The sequence below is a fragment of the Panthera onca genome, chromosome X (genome assembly GCF_046562875.1).
Source record: "Panthera onca isolate mPanOnc1 chromosome X, mPanOnc1 haplotype 2, whole genome shotgun sequence".
Classification (NCBI taxonomy): Eukaryota; Metazoa; Chordata; class Mammalia; order Carnivora; family Felidae; genus Panthera; species Panthera onca.
In genome coordinates, this window is record NC_138357.1 from 128,562,417 (window position 1) to 128,584,849 (window position 22,433).

Sequence of the window (22,433 nt, forward strand, 5' to 3'; positions counted from 1 at the left end):
TAACTACGAATACCCTACTGTTGACAGGAAGGTTTACCGAACACATAAACAGTCGACACGGTATTCTTAGAATAAAGGGAGCAAGGGAAAACAAAATGTAATTAAGAAAGTCGTAAGAAAGAAAATGCATTTGCAGGACCGTGCCGTATTTACTGAAATAAGGGCACGTGTAAGTGGACCCGTGGAGACAAACCCGTGTTGTTCAACGGTCAACTATAAGTATATGTTAAGACAAAGTACGTGTAAATTCATATGTAAATATACGTAAATATAACGTAAATGTAACCAACATGTAAATACACATAAATGTAAGGTAAATGATAACAAACACATATAAATATATTCTACTTACTATAAACACATATATTACTATACTTACTTTATATTACCATTTTTACTCATTTATGTAATATGTAGTATATTTAAGGACTGTTTTGGACCCTATTCCAACCTAAGATTTTAAAGCAAGAGGTAGAGGGGCCCCTGGGTGGCTCAGTCGGTTAAGCATCCGACTTCGGCTCAGGTCACCATCTTACGGTTTGTGAGTCGGAGGCCCGCGTCAGGTGAGCGCGAGCCCGGCTTCGGGATTCACTCTCTGCCCCCTGTGAGATTCTCTGTGTCTCTGCCTCTCTGCCCCTCGCTCACTCACGCTGTCTCTCTCAAAAGAAGAAAAAGTGGGGCGCCTGGGTGGCTCAGACCTTACTTCATCCGCAGCACCAAATAGTCACCGACAAAACAGGTGATTGGTGCATCCAGGAAACGTCAAGAAGGGCCTGTCTGGCCGGCTTCCAGCCCGTGTAGCTGTAGGCGGGTAGCTGCCTGCGGTCAACACAGCTCCTGGGGACCAGCCCCCGTGGAGCACGTCTTACGGTCCACAGCCTTGATGCATCTGCATCACTGAGCGCTAAGAGCCTAGACCCCGCCGTGATTCTGCACAACAGGTGGGTGACAGGGAGGAAAGAGAAGAAGTCATCGTTCTACCTGCATCTGAGGCTCCATCGAGGAGATCGGAATCTGAGAAGCCACCTAGGAGAGAAAAACACAAGTGTTATCTGCTATCCTGGGACTGTCAAGAGGGTCTCGATGTCTCGGAACGAAAGAAAACACCATCAGGATCAAAAGCAGAGCGGGGACAGGCGCAATCCAGCAGGGAGTATACTTTCTGGAAGAAATGTCTCCAGTATGCAATGACAATTTAATTCCCAATTCTATTTTAAGCTCCTGAAGTTAGCCTCACCAAAAACTCTGCTACAGAGCCTGAAAAAGACTCCAAAAAAACAAAAAAAAGAAAAAGGAAAACATATAGCAATCTTTTGGATGAATATACATGAAATGATCCCAAAGGAACCTCAGTAATAGCCCTACCTGTTCACTCCCCCCATTACTGGTGACACATTTTGTTCACGTCTCGACTCTGGACTCGGCCACGAGACTCAGAGGTTAAGTTGTCAAAATGGAAGCCAAGCCAGTAGTTTAAAGTAGCCTCCGTTGGGCCGGGTGGTCTTGCCCATTGAGAGGGGCTCACCGAAGCTCGTGGCACAGTGACCTCAGTCATCCAGACAAGCCAACCCCAGAGGACCCACCCACTGACCACAGACACAGGACAGCCACGCCCGGATCAGCCAAGCCCCGCCCATACTCAAGCCCCGCCCAGCCAAGCCCCGCCCAGACTCAAGCCCCGCCCAGCCCAGCCCCGCCCAGACTCACGAGACGGAACGATTAAAAAAATTTTCGGCCACATTGGGTTTGGGGATCCTTTGTTAAGGGTCAATAGCTAGCTGATACACATCAAATTTAATGCATCAGTTTCACGAAACCTATCATGATGAAATGCGGGTCATTCCACAAAGCCACATACTTTGTAGGAGGACATCCTTCAGCGTACGACGTGAGACTCATGGGTTAAAAGAAAAAAATATATATATGACCACATGCATTGACAAGCACATGGCCCTGATAAAACTGAATATGTCCTGGGCTTTCTACCCAAGGCAAAATGATTCCAATACAAGAGAAAGGAAAGAGAAAATATAAGTATAAAAACATAAATATATACACGCGATCAAGAAACCATTTGCCAGTAATATGATAGTCTTTTCATAAAAGCTAAAAAACAAAGGCAAAATTATTAACAGGTAATAGGATTCTTCATTAAGTGGCTAGTGAGGAGCGATGTACAAAATTCATTTCTGGGTTACAGAAATGAGCCCCAAAATAGCGGAGATTAAATGTGTCTACAGAGGGGCACCTGGGGGGCTCAGTCGGTTGAGCATGTGACTCGGGCTCAGGTCATGATCTCATGGTCCATGAGTGCGAGCCCTGCATTGGGCTCTGTGCTGACCGCTCGGAGCCCGGAGCCAGCTTCGGATTCTGTGTTCCCCTCTCTCTCTCTCTGCCCCTCCCCTGCTCACACTGTCTGTCTCAAAAATAAATAAACATTAAGAAAAAGCAAACATCTTTTCGAAAGCTGCTTTCCACTCCTGGAAACCCCACAGGACTTTGCCCCGTGGAGCCCACGTGGTGCCCAGGCCACCGTGAAATGAGCGCCTCTCTGAAAGGGAGCCCACTATCCTCTGAGAAACGCCCAGCGGCCCTGAAGGGGAGGGAGTCTTACCGGAAGATCCAGGCTGCTTGGGGTCTGGGTTAGGCTTCGGTTTGGGTGGTTTAGGCGGTACTGGGTCGTCTGTTTGTAAAAGATAAGCGTTGCATTTATGAGCACTTTGCAGTCAGCAAACACACACACACACACACACACACACACACACGAAAAAAAAGAAAACCAAGGAAAAGGCATCAGTTCACCTCCGCCTGGTTTCCCAAACAGCTACGAATTGGAGTGTGCCCTTTCTCAGGGTGGGGACCCCGGGACACAGTCCCCTGCCCATTTCTTTCCCAGTGTCAGTACTCACCCTCAAGAGAACTGGGCCCTTCCCACGCTTCTGTAAGTTTCCGACAGAAACCGAAGCAGATGTCTGGACTGGCTGCGGAATTCGCAGGACCCAGCCCAAAGGAAAACGCGGGGTCCACGGTTCAAACTGGACTGAGCATTTCAATATGGCGGCCACAAGCCAGGCTGGGCTCTTGGTGAGTGTGTGCACGGGTCACATGCCTGAGCTCACACCGTCACCCCAAAGACGGTGAGCCCCGTTGAAGAATAAACGCAGGTCCACACAGGGGCAAACCACACACCCAACAGCAATGGCCAACAAGGACAGGCCGTCGCCTGCGTTTTGGGGGGTGACAGCCATCGCTTGCTTCCGAGAGACGACGCTCGTGGGAATGATACTCATGCGGCGATCGGAAGGACCGTCAGCCACACGGGAGACTTCCGAAAACCATACTTACGGCTTCCTCCCCCGCCGAGGGCGTCTTCCAAGTTCAAGTCCGAACTGTCTGCAAGGGAAATGTGTCATCAGCCCCGAGGCTCCGGGGAGGAATTCAGACCCCTAAACAGACCCCTAAACAGAGAAGACCCTGCTTCCCCAGCTCCCTAAACGCTTTTCCTGGCCCCAGTCTCACCAAGGTCAGAACGTCAGAGCTGCATTCCTGACTGTCACATGAAAAGAGCCACGGGCGAACCCAAGTCCCCCAAGAGTGGCCACAGCCTCGGGGGAGGCAAGGCTCGGAGCGCTGGGGACAGACATGTGACACCGTGTGTGGGCGGCCGTGCACCTGCGATGGGCGTCTCCGGGCCCAGATGTGCGGGACCACCCGACGGGAGCCTCCCTGATGACCGAGGTGGCCTGCGTGTTCCGAACCCTTTCCGAGCTGCAGCTACGTCTAGGGGTTGCAACGCTCTCTGGTCCCACACCCTTTGCCAGCTGGTAACCCACAAGGACGTCAGCCCCGGTTTCTGCAGAGAAACCACGGGGCCCACGGGGTTCACCAGCAGCTCTGGGGGCCGACGGGGCGGGGGGGACGGCGGGGATCTGTCCCGTGCCCGCCAGGGACGTCCGCCTCTTACCTGTGCCGGGCTTCTTGGGGGGCGCTGTGGGTTTCTTGTTACTGTCTAAAGAGAAAAGACAGTCTGTGAGCGAGACTGCTCGGGAACTGAGCCCGCTGAGGACCCGCCATTAACAGGTGCCGAGCAAGGTTTTCACTGAGACCAAGAGCATGTATACGGTGTATACGAAGGCATTGACCCCCGTACAGGCTGTGTTATACTTAACTACGTGCGGGTAAAACTCACTGTCCTGTGTGAGCCTAAATTTTAACATTACCTCCCACTTGTCACAGCTACGAAATTTTAAGAGCACTCACCGTCGAGGGCATCCGACAAATCGAAATCCTGGCCTACGAGGCAAAAAAGAAAAAAAAAAAAGTCTGATTACGTATAAGAAACGTACAAACGTGAAAATTAACGAAATACACAGAAAGGGGCTGATGGGTTTTGTGAGGTTGCCGGCGTGTGGCAGCTTTAAAATTTTTTTTTAACGTTTACTTATTTTTTTTTTTTTTTAATGTTTTATTTATTTTTGAGACGGGGAGAGACAGAGCATGAACAGGGGAGGGTCAGAGAGAGGGAGACACAGAATCCGAGGCAGGTTCCAGGCTCCGAGCCGTCAGCACAGAGCCCGACGTGGGGCTCGAACTCACGGACCGCGAGATCGTGACCTGAGCCCAAGTCGGACGCTTAACCGACTGAGCCACCCAGGCGCCCCTGGCAGCTTTTTAGAACGTAGGACGAGCTGGGGCTTCTCATCTGGCCCCCATGTCCACGTTCACATCCCGAAAAGTAAGATGTCGGGGGATGTTCAAAACGGCAATGATCTTAAAACGTAGCTGCAGTTACGAGAGTCAGAAAACGTGCTGATTTGGTCCGAGCCTGATTCATGAACAGCAGACCCCTTGCATTAAATGAGTAACGAGTTCCCACATGATGGAAAACACACAGAGGGAAAACTCGCGCCTCATGTGACCCACGTCTGTGACCACACAGCCGAACTATGCTTCCTGCAGAATCAGCAGACAACCCACAGAACACACACAAAAATATTGCTTAAGCTCCCGGGTCCCCGAGAAGGGGGGAAAGTGCCCTGATGTGCCTTGTTCTTTGATCCGGTTGCTACCGCGTTTATTGAAACCATTTTAGTGCTGTTGTTCAGAAGCCGTTTCTGATGGGCTGCAGGAGAGGAAAGGGGACGAGCCTTGGAGAAGCCTGATCGGGCTGTCCGGTCAGCTGTAAGGCCAGTGACGGTACCTGTGAGGTCAGAATGTTAAGGGACACCAGCCCCAGCTCAGGAAGTGCTAGACATTTCAGGCCGCACGAACATCCCCGCGAGCCAGGTCAGGGTGGGGAGGTGTTCGCTTCTATGCGACATGTGACCCAGGCTGGGGTCTGTGATTGTCCCCTCTGTCGTGTGTGTGTGTGCGTGTGTGTGCGTGTGTGTGTGCGTGTGTGTGCGCACATGTGCAGGCGTGTGTAGGTGTGGTTTGTGTGTGTGCATGTGTACATGCACGTGCATGGTCTGTGTGCATATGTGTGGATATATACGTGTACGTGGTCTGTGCACTTGTGTGTGGATATATACACACGTGTGCATAGTCTGTGTGAGTGCATACGTGTGTATGCATGTGCACATGTGCGTGCATGGTCTGTGTGCATATGTGTGGATATATACGTGTGCATGGTCTGTGTGTGCATGTATGTGTAGATATATATACACATGCACATGGTCTCTGCGTGTGCATGTGTGTACATGTGTACACGTGTGCACGGCCTCTGTGTACGTGCATGTGTGTGCCTATATACACATGTGTGCATGGTCTGTGTGCGCATGTGTGGATATATACAGACGTGTGCATATGTGTGTATACATGTGTACATGCGTGTGCATATATATATCTGCATGGTCTGTGTGTGCATGTGTGGATATATCCACACGTGTGCACGGTCTGTGGGCGTGCATATGTGTGTATGCATGTGTACATGCATGTGCATGCTCTGTGTGCATATGTGTGGATATATACGCGTGCATGGTCTGTGTGCGCATGTGTGGATATATACAGACGTGTGCACGATCTGTGGGCGTGCAAATGTGTGTATGTGTGTGTACATGTGCGTGCATGGTCTGTGTGCATATGTGTGGATATATACGTGTGCATGGTCTGTGTGTGCATGTATGTGTAGATATATATACACATGCACATGGTCTCTGCGTGTGCATGTGTGTACATGTGTACACGTGTGCACGGCCTCTGTGTACGTGCATGTGTGTGCCTATATACACATGTGTGCATGGTCTGTGTGCGCATGTGTGGATATATACAGACGTGTGCATATGTGTGTATACATGTGTACATGCGTGTGCATATATATGTCTGCATGGTCTGTGTGTGCATGTGTGGATATATCCACACGTGTGCACGGTCTGTGGGCGTGCATATGTGTGTATGCATGTGTACATGCATGTGCATGCTCTGTGTGCATATGTGTGGATATATACGTGTGCATGGTCTGTGTGCGCATGTGTGGATATATACAGACGTGTGCACGATCTGTGGGCGTGCAAATGTGTGTATGTGTGTGTACATGTGCGTGCATGGTCTGTGTGCATACGTGTGGATATATACATGTGCATGGCCTGTGTGTGCATGTGTGTGTGGATATATACACATGTGCACATGGTCTCTGCGTGTGCATGTATACACGTGTGCACAGCCTCTGTGTGCATGCATGTGTGTGTGCCTACATACACATGTGTGCATGGTCTGTGTGCGCATGTGTGGATATATACAGATGTGTGCACGGTCTGTGTGCATGCACATGTGTGTATGCATGTGTACATGCGCGTGCATGCTCTGTGTGCATATGTGTGCATATATACATGTGCATGGTCTGTGTGTGCATGCAGGCTGACTGTAACCATCGACTCAGAACTCGCTAATAAAATGCTGCCTCCTCACCCTGCACAACCTGCCGGGGCAGCTCCTTGAGCTCGTGGGTCCCCTTGGTGCCCCTGCTGCTGACCCCACGTGGCCTCCACACAAACCCTGTAAGAGCAGACGAAGCAGGGGTGGGGGCACCCTGCCAGCCAGCACCCTCCAGCCCCCCACAGCCCCAGGCTGCCCTCTCTGCCGTGGTTCTCCCCCAGAACCCTCTGCAATGCACACCACACAGAAGGTCCCCATACTGTCGCCAAAACAAAGTCTGGAGCCCGCTGCTCCCAGGACCCCAAGGTCAGCCAAGGGCAGGTCTCACGGCGCACGGGCAAAGGAGCGATGCCCCCTTTCCACCCTGCTCCCCACCCCCCTTGTGCACGCAGAACCCCCTCGAACCCCAGAGCAAGAGCTTGGCTGCCAGCTGTTGCACGATTGTGCAGATGTCTGCAAAAGTCACGCACACACATCGAGATCCGCTGAAACCCCCACAGGAACCGGCAAGAAATGCAATGATTCAACAGCCAGCACTCGACGGCCAGGAACACCGCCCAGTGTATTTCCAGCCTGACTTAATCTATCCGTCTACACAGCCCCCGCCGTGCTGCCTGCTCCCCAGACTGCCTCCCGGGGCCGACGGAGCCGGAGGAAACAGCAGCACGTGGGGCCGCCAGGCCCGACCACGCGGAAGGGAGCCTGGGCCCCGGGGCCCGCACTCGGGCACAGAGTCCCCCGTCCAGGAGGAAGCCGGCTGCTGTGAACAAAGCCTGTGCCTCCCCAGACGCCCAACACCCCTCACAGCTGCAGATGTTCGGGGGACCCAGGGTGACTCACACGGGGCGAGGCCACGCCTGGCAGGACACATGCATGAGTCACCCCCACGGCACCTCCCTCCTGCAGCCCCTCCCGACTCACATCGGTGTCACATGGGGACACAAGCCCAGCCACACGCAGTCCCCGAGCCGCCCCCCGCCCCCGGGCAGGTGGAATATGGAGTAAGTTATACACATACGTTTGGAATAAGTTTTATACATACGTACATATACGTAGAACATAGGATTCTATGTAGAACTTAAATTATAGACATATACGTGGAAAACGTTATACATATTTACATACGCATACGATATAGAATTATATATAGCATATAGATTTACAGACATATATTTGAAATAAGTTATTGGGGCGCCTGGGTGGCTCAGTCGGTTGGGCGTTCGACTTCGGCTCAGGTCATGATCTCACAGTCCGTGAGTTCGAGCCCCGTGTCAGGCTCTGTGCTGACAGCTCAGAGCCTGGAGCCCGTTTCACATTCTGTGTCTCTCTCTCTCTCTGCCCCTCCCCTGTTCATGCTCTGTCTCTCTCTGTCTCAAAAATAAATAAATGTTAATAAAAAATTAAAAAAAAAAAGAAATAAGTTATGTATATTCACATGTATACAGAATATAAAATTCTATATAGAACATGGGTTCTATATAGAACATAGATTATAGACGTATATTTGTAAATATACACCTATATGTATAGAAAACAAGATTGTATATGGAATGCAAAATAGATTATAGACATATTTAGAATAAATTGTATATGCTCACGTATATATAAATATGGAATTACACGTAGAATCTGGAATAATATACATATTTGGAAAAAATTCGCTATATTCACATATATAAAATACAGAATTATATATGGAATATGGAATAAATTATAGACATAATTTGGAATAAATTTTATATGTATATTTACATGGAAATACATATATCCTATTATATTCTAACTATATCTAATATGTAACGATTCTATATACGTAATACATATTCTAAATATATCTGTTCTATATTCATATATATTTCTATATAGAATATAGAATTCCATATACAATATGTAATGAATTATAGATATTAATTTAGAATAAATTGCATTTATATTTACATAAAGCAATATATATAAATATACTTACAATAATAAATGACAACAATTGTAAATTATATAGGTTATACACAGACCTTACAAATCCTATAGACAAATTATATCTAAACTAGAAGTCACTTACACAAAGAAAATTACAATAGGAACAAAAGATATTTATAATGTATTATAGAAACTGCAAATTATCTGATTTATAATTATACAGAGAAGTTATAAATCATATAAGCAAATATATAGGATTAATTAAAAAAATGTTTTGTAGCATTTATTTATTGAGACACGGAGAGACAGAGAATGAACGGGGGAGGGTCAGAGAGAGAGGGAGACACAGAATGGGAAGCAGGCTCCAGGCTCCGAGCTGTCAGCACAGAGCCCGACGCGGGGCTCGAACCCACCAACCCTAAGATCGTGACCTGAGCCGAAGTCGGGCGCTCCACTGAGTGAGCCACCCAGGCGCCCCACAAAAGTATAGAATTAGAACAGAAAGCAAGTCGGGAAAGCAAGCCTCACATCCTCTGTCCCACCCCTTTCTCTCTGTCCCTCCCCTGCTCACATGCACACACACTCTCTCTCTCTGCAAAATAAATAAGCATTAAAAAAACACGCAAATCACACGCGGCTTGCTGGCCCTGCTGGCCTGGACCCTCCACTCTCTCCCCGCTGTGGCTGCTTCCAGACCATCTCCACCGCTCCCTCCCCCCGGGGCAGGGGAGGCATGGCTCCCCACAGGGCGAGCTCCTGTCTGACTCCCAGCCCCCAAGGGTGCTCCCTCCCACTGCTCCCTGCACCCCCCCCCCCACCTGGACTGGCCCCAAATGACCCCTTAAACGAGCGCAGACATTATCAGCTCACGGAGCCGTCTGCGGCTCCAGAAACTGGCCCGAGGTCCCAAAACAGACTGGACGTTTCTGCCTATTAATTACATGATTCATGCAGGTTACACCGCACGAAATGTGGGGAACGCTGAATGAGTGGGTACTCGCCCCATCGTTGCTCCTAGGGGATTTGCGCGGTTACCTTCTCCCGCCTTGGGTCATGTGTCCACCAGAGCATCCATCCACGACCCTGTCGTGCATTACCGTGAGAACTCCTATTCGTACCTCAAAGCCCCGAGAAAATGCTGCCTCCTCCAGGAAGCCCTCTGTCACTCCCCCTGGGTGTAGACTGACGCATTTCCTCGCGAATTCTCAACTCGGGCTGCGGGTGATTTCCTAAGCACGGACGCTCAGGCCATGCTCCAGGCCAATCAGATCAGAGACTCTGTGAGCCGGGACCCAGGCGCCGGTGTCTGAAAGCCCACCGGCATCGCAGGCTTTTAATTCCTTGAGATGCCTTGTCCCTCGCCTCTGATCCCTTGGTCCAGACTCTGCCAACAGCCCGTGTCCCTCCAGCTGGGTCTGCACGCCGCCCGTCACCGAGGGGATCTTGCAGAGCCAAGTGCGAATGTGCACCTGTCTCCTTGCAACCGTCCAGGTGAGTTTCACACACACGTCCTGGCAACCGAGGCCGCCCGTCACGTACCCCTGGGGTTCCACAGCCAGAAATAAGCTGTGTCCCTGCAGCATTCTGTCTCCCCAGCCCGCACACAAGCTACCTGAGACCTCCCCACGGCCCCACCGGCTCCCATACCTTCGTTTGCTGTTTTCAAGCCACTGCCCCAGCCTGAAAAGCCCTCTCCCCCCTTCAGGCTTCTGTTGCTATGATGGTCTATGCAGGGCGCCCAGGGTGGTCTCCACCTGCCAGGAGCTCTCTCTGGCCTCTCTGGGGGACACTGGTCCCTGCTCCCCTCAGGACACCGCACCAGAAGGGGTACCTTCCCCGCCACTCGCCAGGCAGAGAACAGACGATGGGGACCAGGGATTTCTTCTGCAGGCGCCCGAGCCAACAGTGTGGAGAGAATACAGATGCCACTGGACATTCGATCTGTGCTGACAGAAGGCAAGCGGGAGAGCCAGTGGCTGGCTGTGTGGGTAAGCGGACACATGGATGGGTGAGTGGGCTTCTGGGTAGATGGGTGAGCGGATGGATGTGTCAGACAAATACATAAAGGTAGGTGGATGGATGGGTAGACGAGTGGATGGGTGGGTATTTTGATGAATGGATGGCCAGGCACATAGCTGGACAGACAGATGGGTGTATGGATGGATGGATGGATGGATGGATGGATGGATGCACAGATGGATAGGTATGTGGGTAGGTGCGTGGATAAACAGGTAGGTGGCTGGCTGGCTGGCTGGCTGGCTGGCTGGCTGGATGGATAAGTGGGTGGATGGATGGATGGATGGATGGATGGATGGAGGGGAGGGATGAATATAGGGGAAGGATGGATGGATGCATGGATGGTTGGTTGAATGGGTGGGTGGATGGAGGGGAGGGATGGATGGATGGATGGATGGATGGATAGATGGATGGATGGATGGATGGATGGATGGATGGATGGATGGTTGAATGGATGGGTGGCTGGGTGGATGGAAAGATGGGTGGGTGGGTGGGTGGATGGATGGATGGATGGATGGATGGATGGTTGAATGGATGGGTGGCTGGGTGGATGGAAGGATGGGTGCGTGGGTGGGTGGATGGATGGATGGATGGAGGGGAGGGATGAATATAGGGGAAGGATGGATGGATGCATGGATGGTTGGTTGAATGGGTGGATGGATGGAGGGGAGGGATGGGTGGCTGGGTGGATGGAAAGATGGGTGGGTGGGTGGGTGGATGGATGGATGGATGGATGGATGGATGGACAGGTGGACAGGTGGATGGATGGATGGGAGAAGAGTTAGACAGATGGATGGATGGATGGATGGATGGATGGATGGATGGATGGATAAATGGGTGGGCTGCTGGACAGATGGATGGATACATGAATATGTAGATGAAAGAAATGATGGACGGATGGATGGATGGATGGGTGGTTGGATGGATGGATGGGTGAGTGGGTGGGTGGATAAGTGGATGGATGATGGATGGACAGGTGTATGGGCAGATAAGTGGATGGGTGAATGGATAGGTGGATGGTTGGATGGGTAGATGGATGGATGGATGGTTAGATGGGTGGATGAGTGAGTGGATGAACTGATGGATGGATGGATGGATGGATGGATGGATGGATGGATGGACGATAGATAGATACATACATACATACATACATACATACATACATACATAGATGGATGGGTGGACAGATTGACAGACAGAATGGATAGAAAGACAGGACGGATGGACAAATAGCTATCTGGGTGGTAGACACATGGCCAAGAGACATAGAGCAGCCTGTCTCCAGGGGCTCCCAGGTGGAGGTGTACACGTCTCCTTGCTCTGAAAGCAGCTGGACTCATCACCGCAAATCGTGAGCATATATCAGCCACCAGGAAAGGAGGGTCACAACACAGGGAGCCGGCCTGGGGCTGGGGAAGGGATCGGGGACAGGGAATACAGACAGGAACACGAGCCTTAGCTGAGCACCCTGTGCCCTGCTGCTGGACAGGAAGCTCCTGTGTGTACCTCTTGGGATGCCAGCACCACCTTCCCTAAGGTGCCACGCCCGAGCCTGTCTCCAAGTCAGGCGTACGTAGACAACAGCTTCCAAACCAGCTCCCTCTGGTTGCACGCGTGGTATCTCCAGTGCTCTCTGTATCTGGAACCTCTCCTTATTTTCTCCTCGCCGTACGTGTCCTCCTTCACTCTTACCTTTTGTGATATGGCCATTTGCCCAGACTCTCAGATGGAAGAGCCCCCCTTCACTCCTGCCAGCTCCTTCCTCAAATATTGCATCCGTCACCAAATCCTGTTGATTTCATCTTCTGAATCTTTCTCGATTCATGCTCCTTTCTCCATTTCTGCCTTGTTTTTGTTTGTTTGAGACTCATACCCGTCCCCCTAACATTTTTCTCAGAGAAATGCAAGAGCCCTTAACTACTCTCTGCCCTGACTCGTGAGGCCCTTTTAGGAGGGCTGGACACTCCTTCTCAGAATACTTCACGTTTTAATGCACAGGAGAAAATACACGCAGGGTCGCAGAGGAAGCCAGTTGCATTAAGCCAGTTCTCTGTCCTGATGCCTGAGCGAAGGTTGCACCTGCAGACCGGCTCAGTGACCCTGAGGTTCTCAGAGAACCTCCGAGGTTCTCAAGCCTGGCCCCACAGCGGGGTCCCCTGAGAGTCTGGAGGAATCACTCTTGCCCAGCCCCATCTGTGTAATCTGGTTTATGCTGGATGGCAAGACCAGAGCCTTGGGGCCACCTGGGCTCAGGTGTTGGAAGCTGCACTGAGATCTCCAGGTGTGGCTGCATAGACCACAGAGGGAGATGCCTTTCTCAGTAATGTGGCTTCACAGGGAAAAACAGGACATTGTCCTATATTTAGAGAAACTTAACTCCCCTGAATCCTGTTGGGAACTTATCCAAGACCAGTCACCGAGGCCTCTCCAACTCCTCATGGATTCTACATTGTGTCCACCCACCCATCCATCCGTCATCCATCTGTTCATCCATCCAACCCATCTATTCTATCTACCTACCTATCTATCCACCTCAACATCCATCCATCCATATATCCTCCCATCCATCCATCTATCCATCCATCATATCTATCTATCTATCTATCCATCTATCCATCCATATCTATCTATCTATCTATCTATCTATCTATCCATTCACCCATCCATCATATCTATCTATCTATCTATCTATCCATCCATATCCATCTATCTATCTATCTATCTATCTATCTATCTATCCATTCACCCATCCATCATATCTATCTATCTATCCATCCATATCCATCTATCTATCTATCTATCCATCATATCTATCTATCTATCTATCCATCCATCCATTCACCCATTCATCATATCTATCTATCCATCCATCCATATCTATCTATCTATCCATCCATATCTATCTATCTATCTATCTATCTATCTATCTATCTATCTATCCATCCATCCATTCACCCATCCATCATATCTATCTATCTATCTATCTATCTATCTATCTATCTATCCATCCATCCATGCATCCATTCACCCATCCATTATATCTATCTATCTATCTATCTATCTATCTATCTATCCATCCATTCACCCATCCATCATATCTATCTATCTATCTATCTATCTATCTATCCATCCATATCTATCTATCTATCTATCCATCCATATCTATCTATCTATCTATCTATCCATCCATATCTATCTATCTATCCATCCATATCTATCTATCTATCCATCCATCCATTTACCCATCCATCATATCTATCTATCTATCTATCTATCTATCTATCTATCTATCCATCCATGCATCCATTCACCCATCCATTATATCTATCTATCTATCCATCCATCCATCCATATCTATCTATCTATCTATCTATCCATCCATTCACCCATCCATCATATCTATCTATCTATCTATCCATCCATATCTATCTATCTATCCATCCATATCTATCTATCTATCTATCTATCTATCTATCTATCTATCCATCCATCCATTCACCCATCCATCATATCTATCTATCTATCTATCTATCCATCCATTCACTCATCCATTATATCTATCTATCTATCTATCTATCTATCTATCTATCCATCATATCTATCTATCCATCATATCTATCTATCTATCTATCCATCCATCATCCATGCATTCATCCATCATCATATCTATCCATCTATCATCATCATCATCTATCCATTCATCATTATGTATCTACCCATCCATCTATCATCCATGCATTCATACATCATATCTATCTCTCCATCAATCCAACCATCATCATTATCTATTCTATCTATCCATCCATCCATCCATTCACCCATGCATTATACCTATCTATCTATCTACCCATCTATCCATCCATCCAACCATCCATTGTCATGATGTATCTATTCTGTCTATCCATCCATCATCCATGCATTCATCCACCATCATATCTGTCCATCATCATCATCTATCCATTCATCATTATGTATCTATCTACCCATCCATCCATCATCCATGCATTCATCCATCATAATATGTATCCATCTATCCATCTATCCTTCATTATCTATCTACCTATATATTCATCATCATTATCTATGTATCTATGTATGCATATATCCATATATCCATTTGCATTCATTTATTTATCCATCCATCCATCCATCCATGCATTCTGTCTATCCATCCATCCATCATCCATGAGTCCATCCATCATCGTATCTATCTATCCATCCATCCATCCACCCATTGTCATTATCTATCTATCTATCTATCTGTCCACTAATTATCAATCTGTGAATCTATCCATCCTTCATGTGAAATGTACCATTTATCATCTACAATCAATCATCAAGCCATCAATCATCAATCCCAAGCTTCAGGTGCTACCTTACTCCAGCCGGCCCATGGGTCCTTAAGTAAGTTCCCAGCAGGAAGGGGCTGGGGCCTCAACTCTCTTGCAGCCCCACTCACTGAGACCCCATGGTCTCCTTCCTTTCCTGCCTTGGATCGTTCCCCTTACCTCCTCCCTTCTTTTGCTGGGGTGCGCTGGGGCCCAGCGTGAGGGGAGCTTGGGGCAAACACCACGGTTTGTGTTCACACTGAGAACAGAACACAGCCCCTCTCTTTAAGAGAAGGCAGGTGACAGCCACAGAAGGAGACCGGCCGTTTCGGGGTTCTTGTAGAATCTACAAAATCAACTTGCCCGCGAGGCCCCGTGTCCCAAAGACAACATAGTCTACTTATTCTCTGTGAGCCAATATCGCGGGTCCACGGTGCATATGTTCTGCTACACAGCCCTTGCCCTTGCCACGGACCAGCCATCCCACCACAGGGATGGGGACCAAACAGAAGAAGCCAGGAATCTCGGGCCTCGTCATCTCGGGATGAGTAATGACTTCCCGAGGGGCCGAACGCAGCCGCTCTGCCTCTTGGGCTGACTTCCCAGGGAGGGCAGTTCACTGAAGGAATTACAATTATTGTTTTTCGAAAAGTACTCTGAAGGATCCACGAGCACGTTGGCACACGCGCTTCTCGGAAACGAAGGGATCCGATCCCAAACTTCCGAGGCCAGAAAGGAACGTGACTGAGAGGCGTCTGGATCATGCGAGTGCATTTAAACACTTGTGCCTGCCACCCGGGGTCACGAATACGGAAGCCTCAGGCATGCACTTAGCGGGGCTCGTGAAGAACATAGGGACGGTTTATCCTCTGGCGAACTTTCTTCTTTTCCAAGGCCGCCGGCCGCACGGGAAACTCACAGCCCGTCAGCGGGTCCCGAGCTGCCGTTCGAGAAACACACTGGTTTGAGGTCTGACTCGCGGAGCGGGGGGAGGGGAAAGGAAGCATGTGGTTTCCTGTTTAGGGGATTTTAATAATACGTCTAGCGGGGCCACACTAGGGAGAGTGGCAAGGCTGAGTCGCGCCCAGGCGCGGCTGAAACGCACCCGTGCCGCCATCTCCCAAATCTAGTCTAACGACTGGGCAAGCTAAGAGCAAAAGACTCAAGTAAGGGACGTCCTCCGTGTCCAGAGCGGTGGAAGATCCTGTGAACGCGCTGCATCCAAATGGGAACCGGGCTCAGTCTCCGTTCACCCGCGACGCGCACGCGGGAAACACCCAGAGGGGCTGGTGCATCAGCCAACGCGCCCAAGCCATATGGCGGCACGGGGACACCAACGGTCGACCCGCCTTCAGCGCGCGGCCCTCGGGGGGCGCTATGACCCGGCCCGCACGGGGGGGGGGGCTGGTGTGTGGGTCAGGGCTGATGTCAATGGAAACGAGTCCCCCGGTGGAAACGGGGGAACCACATGAGGGAACCGTTCTCCTTGACTCCAGAATCTGGTTCTTTCTCAAGCGCAAGGAAATGCGGGTCTAAACGAGCCGCTCACGTGCACAGTGGGCGGTCTCAGCGGAGCCACGGGCAAGTGGTGGTTTTCTGTGTCTGCCACGTGGGCGGATTGCTTGTGGAGCACACATGCGTGCGCACACATGCATGCACACGCGCACACACACGCGTGCGCTCGTACACACGCCTGTGCGCACACACACGCTCACCCGCGCACACACAAGCGTGCACGTACACACACGTGCACTCGGACACACGCCTGCACACACACACACACACGCTCACCCGTGCACACACAAGCGTGCACGTACACACGCGCGCACTCGGACACACATGCCTGCACACACATGCGTACCCACACACGCTCACCCGCGCCCACACACAAGCGTGCACATACACACGCGTGCACTCAGACACACGCCTGCACACACACACACGCTCACCCGTGCACACACAAGCGTGCACGTACACATGCGTGCACTCGGACACACTCCTGCACACACATGTACGCACACACGCACACACAAGCATGCACATACACACGCGCGCACTCAGACACACACGCCTGCACACACACGCTCACCTGTGCACACACAAGCGTGCACATACACACGCGTGCACTCACACACCCGCCTGCACACACACGTATGCACGCATGCACACACAAGCATGCACATACACACGCGCGCACTTGGACACACGCCTACACACACACGCTCACCTGCGCACACACAAGTGTGCACATACACGTGTGCACTCTCCACATTCATGCATATGCGCACAGATGTGCATCCACACAATGTGTGTGCACACGCACAAGCACTCACACATGCACATATGTACAAACACACATGCAGCATGTGCACACGTACCAACACACTCGTGCATACACAAACACGTGTGCGTGCACACAGGTGTGCACATGCCTGCATACACACACACCCAAACATGTGCACATGCACAGATGCACACAATACATGCATACACACATGCACACACACGTACACAACGCACATAATGCATGCATACACACACGCACACTCACACACGTGCACACACAATACATGCATACATGCACGCACACACGTGCACACAGAGTACATACACGCATGCACACACGTACACGTGCACACACAGTACGCGCATACATGCACGCACACGCACACACAGTGCATGCATACACACGCGCGCACACATGTACACATGCACACACAATACATGCATACGCGCACGCACGCACACACACGCAGGCACGGTGTTTTGGTCACAAGCTTGCTGCATAACCACACAGCTCTCTGGCCCCTCTCCTTCCCTGGAAACGCTGTCTGGAAGGGGAGGAGACCTTGTGTGTGCTCACAACCCCACAACAACACCCTTCCTGTCCCTTTGCATTTCTCCGGACAAGTAACACCAGCAGGAAAGACTTGTTTCCGCAGGTTCCCTGGGGATTAAAATGCCTGCTGGCCCTTGTTAACCCTGTGTCATTCTGGGGTTTCGCAAAAGCCCCTCTGTATGTGGAATGTGTTTCCCACACTCCCCCCCTGCCCCCGCCGCCCCCGAAAGGACTTCTGGAGCCCCATAAACACACTCTGTTGTCAACCCCAGAACTGGGTCAGGACGGCCCTGAAGGATCTCTGATTCACGTGGGACAGGCGCCCAGATGTCAGAACAAAGCACAGGAGGACCCAGGGAGGCGGCCTGCGCCCCGTGTGTCTGTCCGACCCCCCCACCCACGCCCCCTGTAAAACGCTCGTCCGCTTCGTGAGCATCGGGATGATTCCACGCAGACCCAAAAAGCTGAGGAATTTTGAGCCTCCAAACGCCCGTCCGCGTAAGTCACAAACCACCTAGGACTCTTTTCCCCCTACAGGAAGCCACGTGAACTGGAAACTCTCAGCGGGAGGAAACACCAGGATCCCCACGTGGGTGCGAACCAGAGGCCCCCCCCCCCACCCCCACAGATCCCGCTCGACATCCCGCCCGGACTCCTGGATGCGGGCTTGGTTAAAACGTAGTGCGTGAGCCACATTCTTTACTAAATGAGAGCAGGCAGCCAACAGAGAATCCGGATGAAGATAAAAAAAAAAAAATCTACAAAAACTGTTTTCCTATCTCGAGATGCACACACACACACACACACACACACACACACACACACAGAAAGTGTTAGCAGCATCGACTGAAGACTGAAAAAAACAAAAGCCACAGGGCAGAGGTCAGTGAAGGGCAGTTAAGTTTTATCAGAGCCCAAAGGGCAGGCGGTCAAACAGGCGGGATCGTCAAGGCCCTGTCTTCTGGCAAGAAAGGCAGAGACGAGACGAGAGCCACCAGAAAGGTGCACAAAAAAAGCCGACGGCTCGCTTTTGACACTCTCCCTGGGATGGGGCCTCCTGGGCACTGTAGGTGAAGCCAATGGTCTGTGGTCTCCACCCACCACACACCAGGGGCCCCCCTCCCCCTCATGGTGAAATCCCTGCTCTGGGAGAGTCGAAACTGCCTCTTGTTTCCTTCCGAGGGTCTCCACTCCAGCGGGAATTTCAGAAGAAACCCAGGAACCCGGGATCCCGGGTCCCAAGGCCTCTGAAACCCGCCCTGTACTATTAAAAACAAAGGTCCCTCCCCAGGCTCAAGGGGCTTTTGCAGCCAGCGTGGAGCCCAAGCCAGACACGTATTTCTGTAGCAAAGTGTCTTCTGACCTTCACCAACTCCAAAGCGCTTCCGCGTTCAAAACCCATTGGTGTGTTTGGAGCAGCACAGCCCTACCCTCAACCCCACCGGTAAGGAGGTGGCCGGAAGGACCCGGGTAAGACGATGGACGGACGGGACGCGTACTACAGCCCCATTCTTTCTCTGCTCTTTTGGGGCAAGGCTGGCTCCCATCGCCTCCCCCACCACGGGGTCACCAGTAATTTTCTTTTCTTATTTTTTTTAACGTTTATTTGTTTTTGAGACAGAGACAGAGAGAAACAGTGTGAGCGGGGGAGGGGCAGACAGAGAGGGAGACACAGAATCCGAGGCAGGTTCCAAGTACTGAGCTGTGAGCACGGGGCCCACGCGGGCTCGAACCCACAAACCGCGACATGACCTGAGCCACTGAGGTGCCAGAGATTTTAGTAAAATCATCACCAATCTTGGAGTTTCCCAGCACAATCTACGGAAACCAGGTGACTCCGGGCTAACCAGGCTATGGTTTTTTCTTAAAAAAAAAAAAAAAAAAAAAAAAAAAAAATCACAAAATGACTAGTTTGGGGCCCCAAGAATCTAAGGCTGCCCCCCACCCAGACCCAGAACCCCAGAGCGGTGAGCAAACACCATGGCTACTCCAGACTTTCCCCCTCACCCCACGCAGGTCTTGGACTCTGGGACCGTCCCCTTTTCTTGCAGCCCTGTGTCCTGTGGGCCTGTTTTCATGTTCCTCCAACCCCAGCAGATGGCACATCCTAGAGCCACCAAAGGCACTTCTCCATTTCCCGCACACAGGAAGAGCTCCGTGGGCCAGACGCCAGTCAGCAACCCCCCCCCCCCCCACCCCGGAACCCCGTTCGGAAAGTTCCTTGGAACAGGAGCCATGCAATTGAACAGCAGAAATACAACCACCCGGGGAGACACAAGCAGCAGCCAGGGGCAGATGAAGAAACGCATTTCTTTAAGGAAGAAGGAGGCACAACTTGGAAACGCATGCCAGGCCCTCCCCAGCAGGCTGTAAAGTGTTCCAACACATCCCCCACAGACCAGAATTCATCTTCCGTAAAGCCAGCGCAGGGCGGGCATGAAGCCCGTTTCAAAAGCGCAAACGTTCCCCACGTCGCAGATCTTTCCTGAACCAAGCAGGAGGCCAAGGACGCAAAACATAACCCCACGCCCCCGCCCCCGCGCGGAGCCAGGCGTCACTAACACAAGGAACCTTCCCAGCACAATCCAGACCTCGTGTCGCGATCCCTGTTCCCAAAATGTGTCCTCCTCTCATCATCAGACCTGTGCTGACAAGACTCTGCCCCGCCTGGCTGTGTCCTAAAAATCTAGCCATATTAACAGGAGGAAAAAAAAAAAAAAAATCATAATAATCGTCCAGCGGTGGGGGGGGGGGGGGGGGGGGCTTTAAAAACGCCACGTCCAGCAAAATCCAGCTCTCCTTTGGAAAGGAGAGAGAGAGACAGAGAGAAACATGATCCCAGATGCCGCTTGCAAAGGCGAACGCCCCGAAAACACAGGCAAAGGAGCAGAAACACGCCGGGCCGGCGCGCAAAGCGAGGGTGGTGGGGTCACGGCCCCTTTCCGTCTCCTGGTGTCCTGACACTTTCCCCGCGTTTTCCGAATTATTTCCTGGAGCGCACGCAAATCTGCTGAGGCCACACGTCTGTTTCCAGCGGGCGCGCAGCACAGCGCCCAGGTCCCCAGGGCAGCGTGCGCACACAGGGCTGGTGAGCGCGCCCGGAGCTCCAAGTTCGCCCTAAGTCCCCCCACCCCCGCTCCCCCGGCTGGGGCCGGCTGCACAGCCCAGTCCAAATTTAGGCCCGGAGTGCAGGGCGTGGCTCCCCGCGCAGGAACAAAGACTGGGGCCCGGGAGAGCGCCGGGGGGACCAGGACCGCTACGGGGGGGGGGGGGGGGGGGGAGACCGGGACCTAAGAAGTCACCCGCCTGCGGGCATCCAGGGCCCCCCGGCTCCCCCGGGGAACCTCCAACTGCCCGAGTTTCTGATTTTGGAAACACTCAGCGCCCTGGGCCTCTGGGACAAGTCCACACCCGCCCAGAAAGAAAGTTGCACAGTGGTGCCGCCTCCCGGGGCGTTGGCTACCCGCTGGCACAGCGCGTCCCGTTCGTCCCGCGGGGAGGAGGGTTCCGGGGTCCCCGCTGCGCCCCTGCACCCGCCCCCCACTGTGCGCCCCCGAGGCCCTCCCCGGGGTGGTGGGGGGTGCCCGGACGCGCGTCCCCACGCCTGTCCCCCGGCTGGCCCGCGCCCCCTGCACCGCGCCCCACCCCCAGGCCCCCACAGATGGCTCACCCCGAGCGGGCACCAGCGTGCCGAGCAGGCCGACCAGCAGCAGCGCGACGGCGGCCCGGGGAGCCATGGTGCGGCCGGCGGGCGCCGCGCAGGAACCGTCCCGGGAGTGGCACGCGCGGGCGGCGGCGGCGAGAGTGCCCCCGGGGCGGGGCGCGCGGAGGGAGGGAGTAGGGGGGGGAGGGAGGACAGGGAGGAGTGGGGGGGAGGGAGCACGGGGAGGGGAGGGCCCGCGCTCTGGCCCCGCCCCGGTCTCGGCTCGCCCCTCCCGCGGCCTCCGGAGAGCACCCGGGGCGGGCGGGGCGCAGGGGAGGGGCTAGCGGGGGAGGAGCGGTTACCTGGGGCGGTCCCGAAAGGAGCCAGCGACTGCCGTCCCTGCTCCGAAACTGGGGCCCCCGCCCGCCCCTAACACCCCCAGGGCAGCCCTGAAGAGAAGCGAGGAATCCCCCAGCGCCGTGCTCAGAAGGTGGGGACCCCCACCCGCTCCTAACACCCCCAGCGCTGAGGAGAAGCGAGGGACCCCCCCCCCCACACACAACTCCGAGCCCGGACAGTGGGGACCCCTCCGTGTGTCCACAGACTCCTCCAGCCCCTCACTGGCCCCTCCCCCCCGACGAACAGGAAGCAAACCATTGCAAGTAGCGGGAGCCCCCGCCCTGCCCCTAATGGGACCCTGGGGCCACCTTGGGGGGGGGGGGGGGGAACAAAGTGAAATCCTTTCCTTTCCCGCGAGAGCTGGGTCCCTGTCCCCCGCGAAGACCCCACTCCCATCCCGAAGTCCAGTCTGAACTGA

The 22,433-nt window shown here is 52.4% G+C and overlaps 1 protein-coding gene across 3 annotated transcripts in view; it reads right to left on the bottom strand.

The window, feature by feature from the left end:
* The window catches only part of LOC145714176 (CD99 antigen-like), a 31,071-nt gene extending 9,277 nt beyond the window's left edge, over nt 1–21,794 (bottom strand). For 2 of the 3 annotated variants that reach the window (XR_014136800.1, XM_081793374.1), the window contains exons 1-6: nt 21,644–21,794; nt 4,261–4,293; nt 3,965–4,009; nt 3,346–3,393; nt 2,615–2,683; nt 982–1,026 (exon numbers count right to left, since the gene is read on the bottom strand). Coding sequence is in view for 2 of the 3 variants with exons in the window: in XM_081793374.1 (XP_081649500.1) it covers nt 982–1,026; nt 2,615–2,683; nt 3,346–3,393; nt 3,965–4,009; nt 4,261–4,293; nt 21,644–21,710 (307 nt within the window). In the remaining variant the exon portion in view is untranslated. The remainder of the gene's footprint in view (nt 1–981; nt 1,027–2,614; nt 2,684–3,345; nt 3,394–3,964; nt 4,010–4,260; nt 4,294–21,643) is intronic. The other variant, XM_081793373.1, reaches the window with a different exon arrangement.
* Nucleotides 21,795–22,433: the final 639 nt, after the last annotated feature.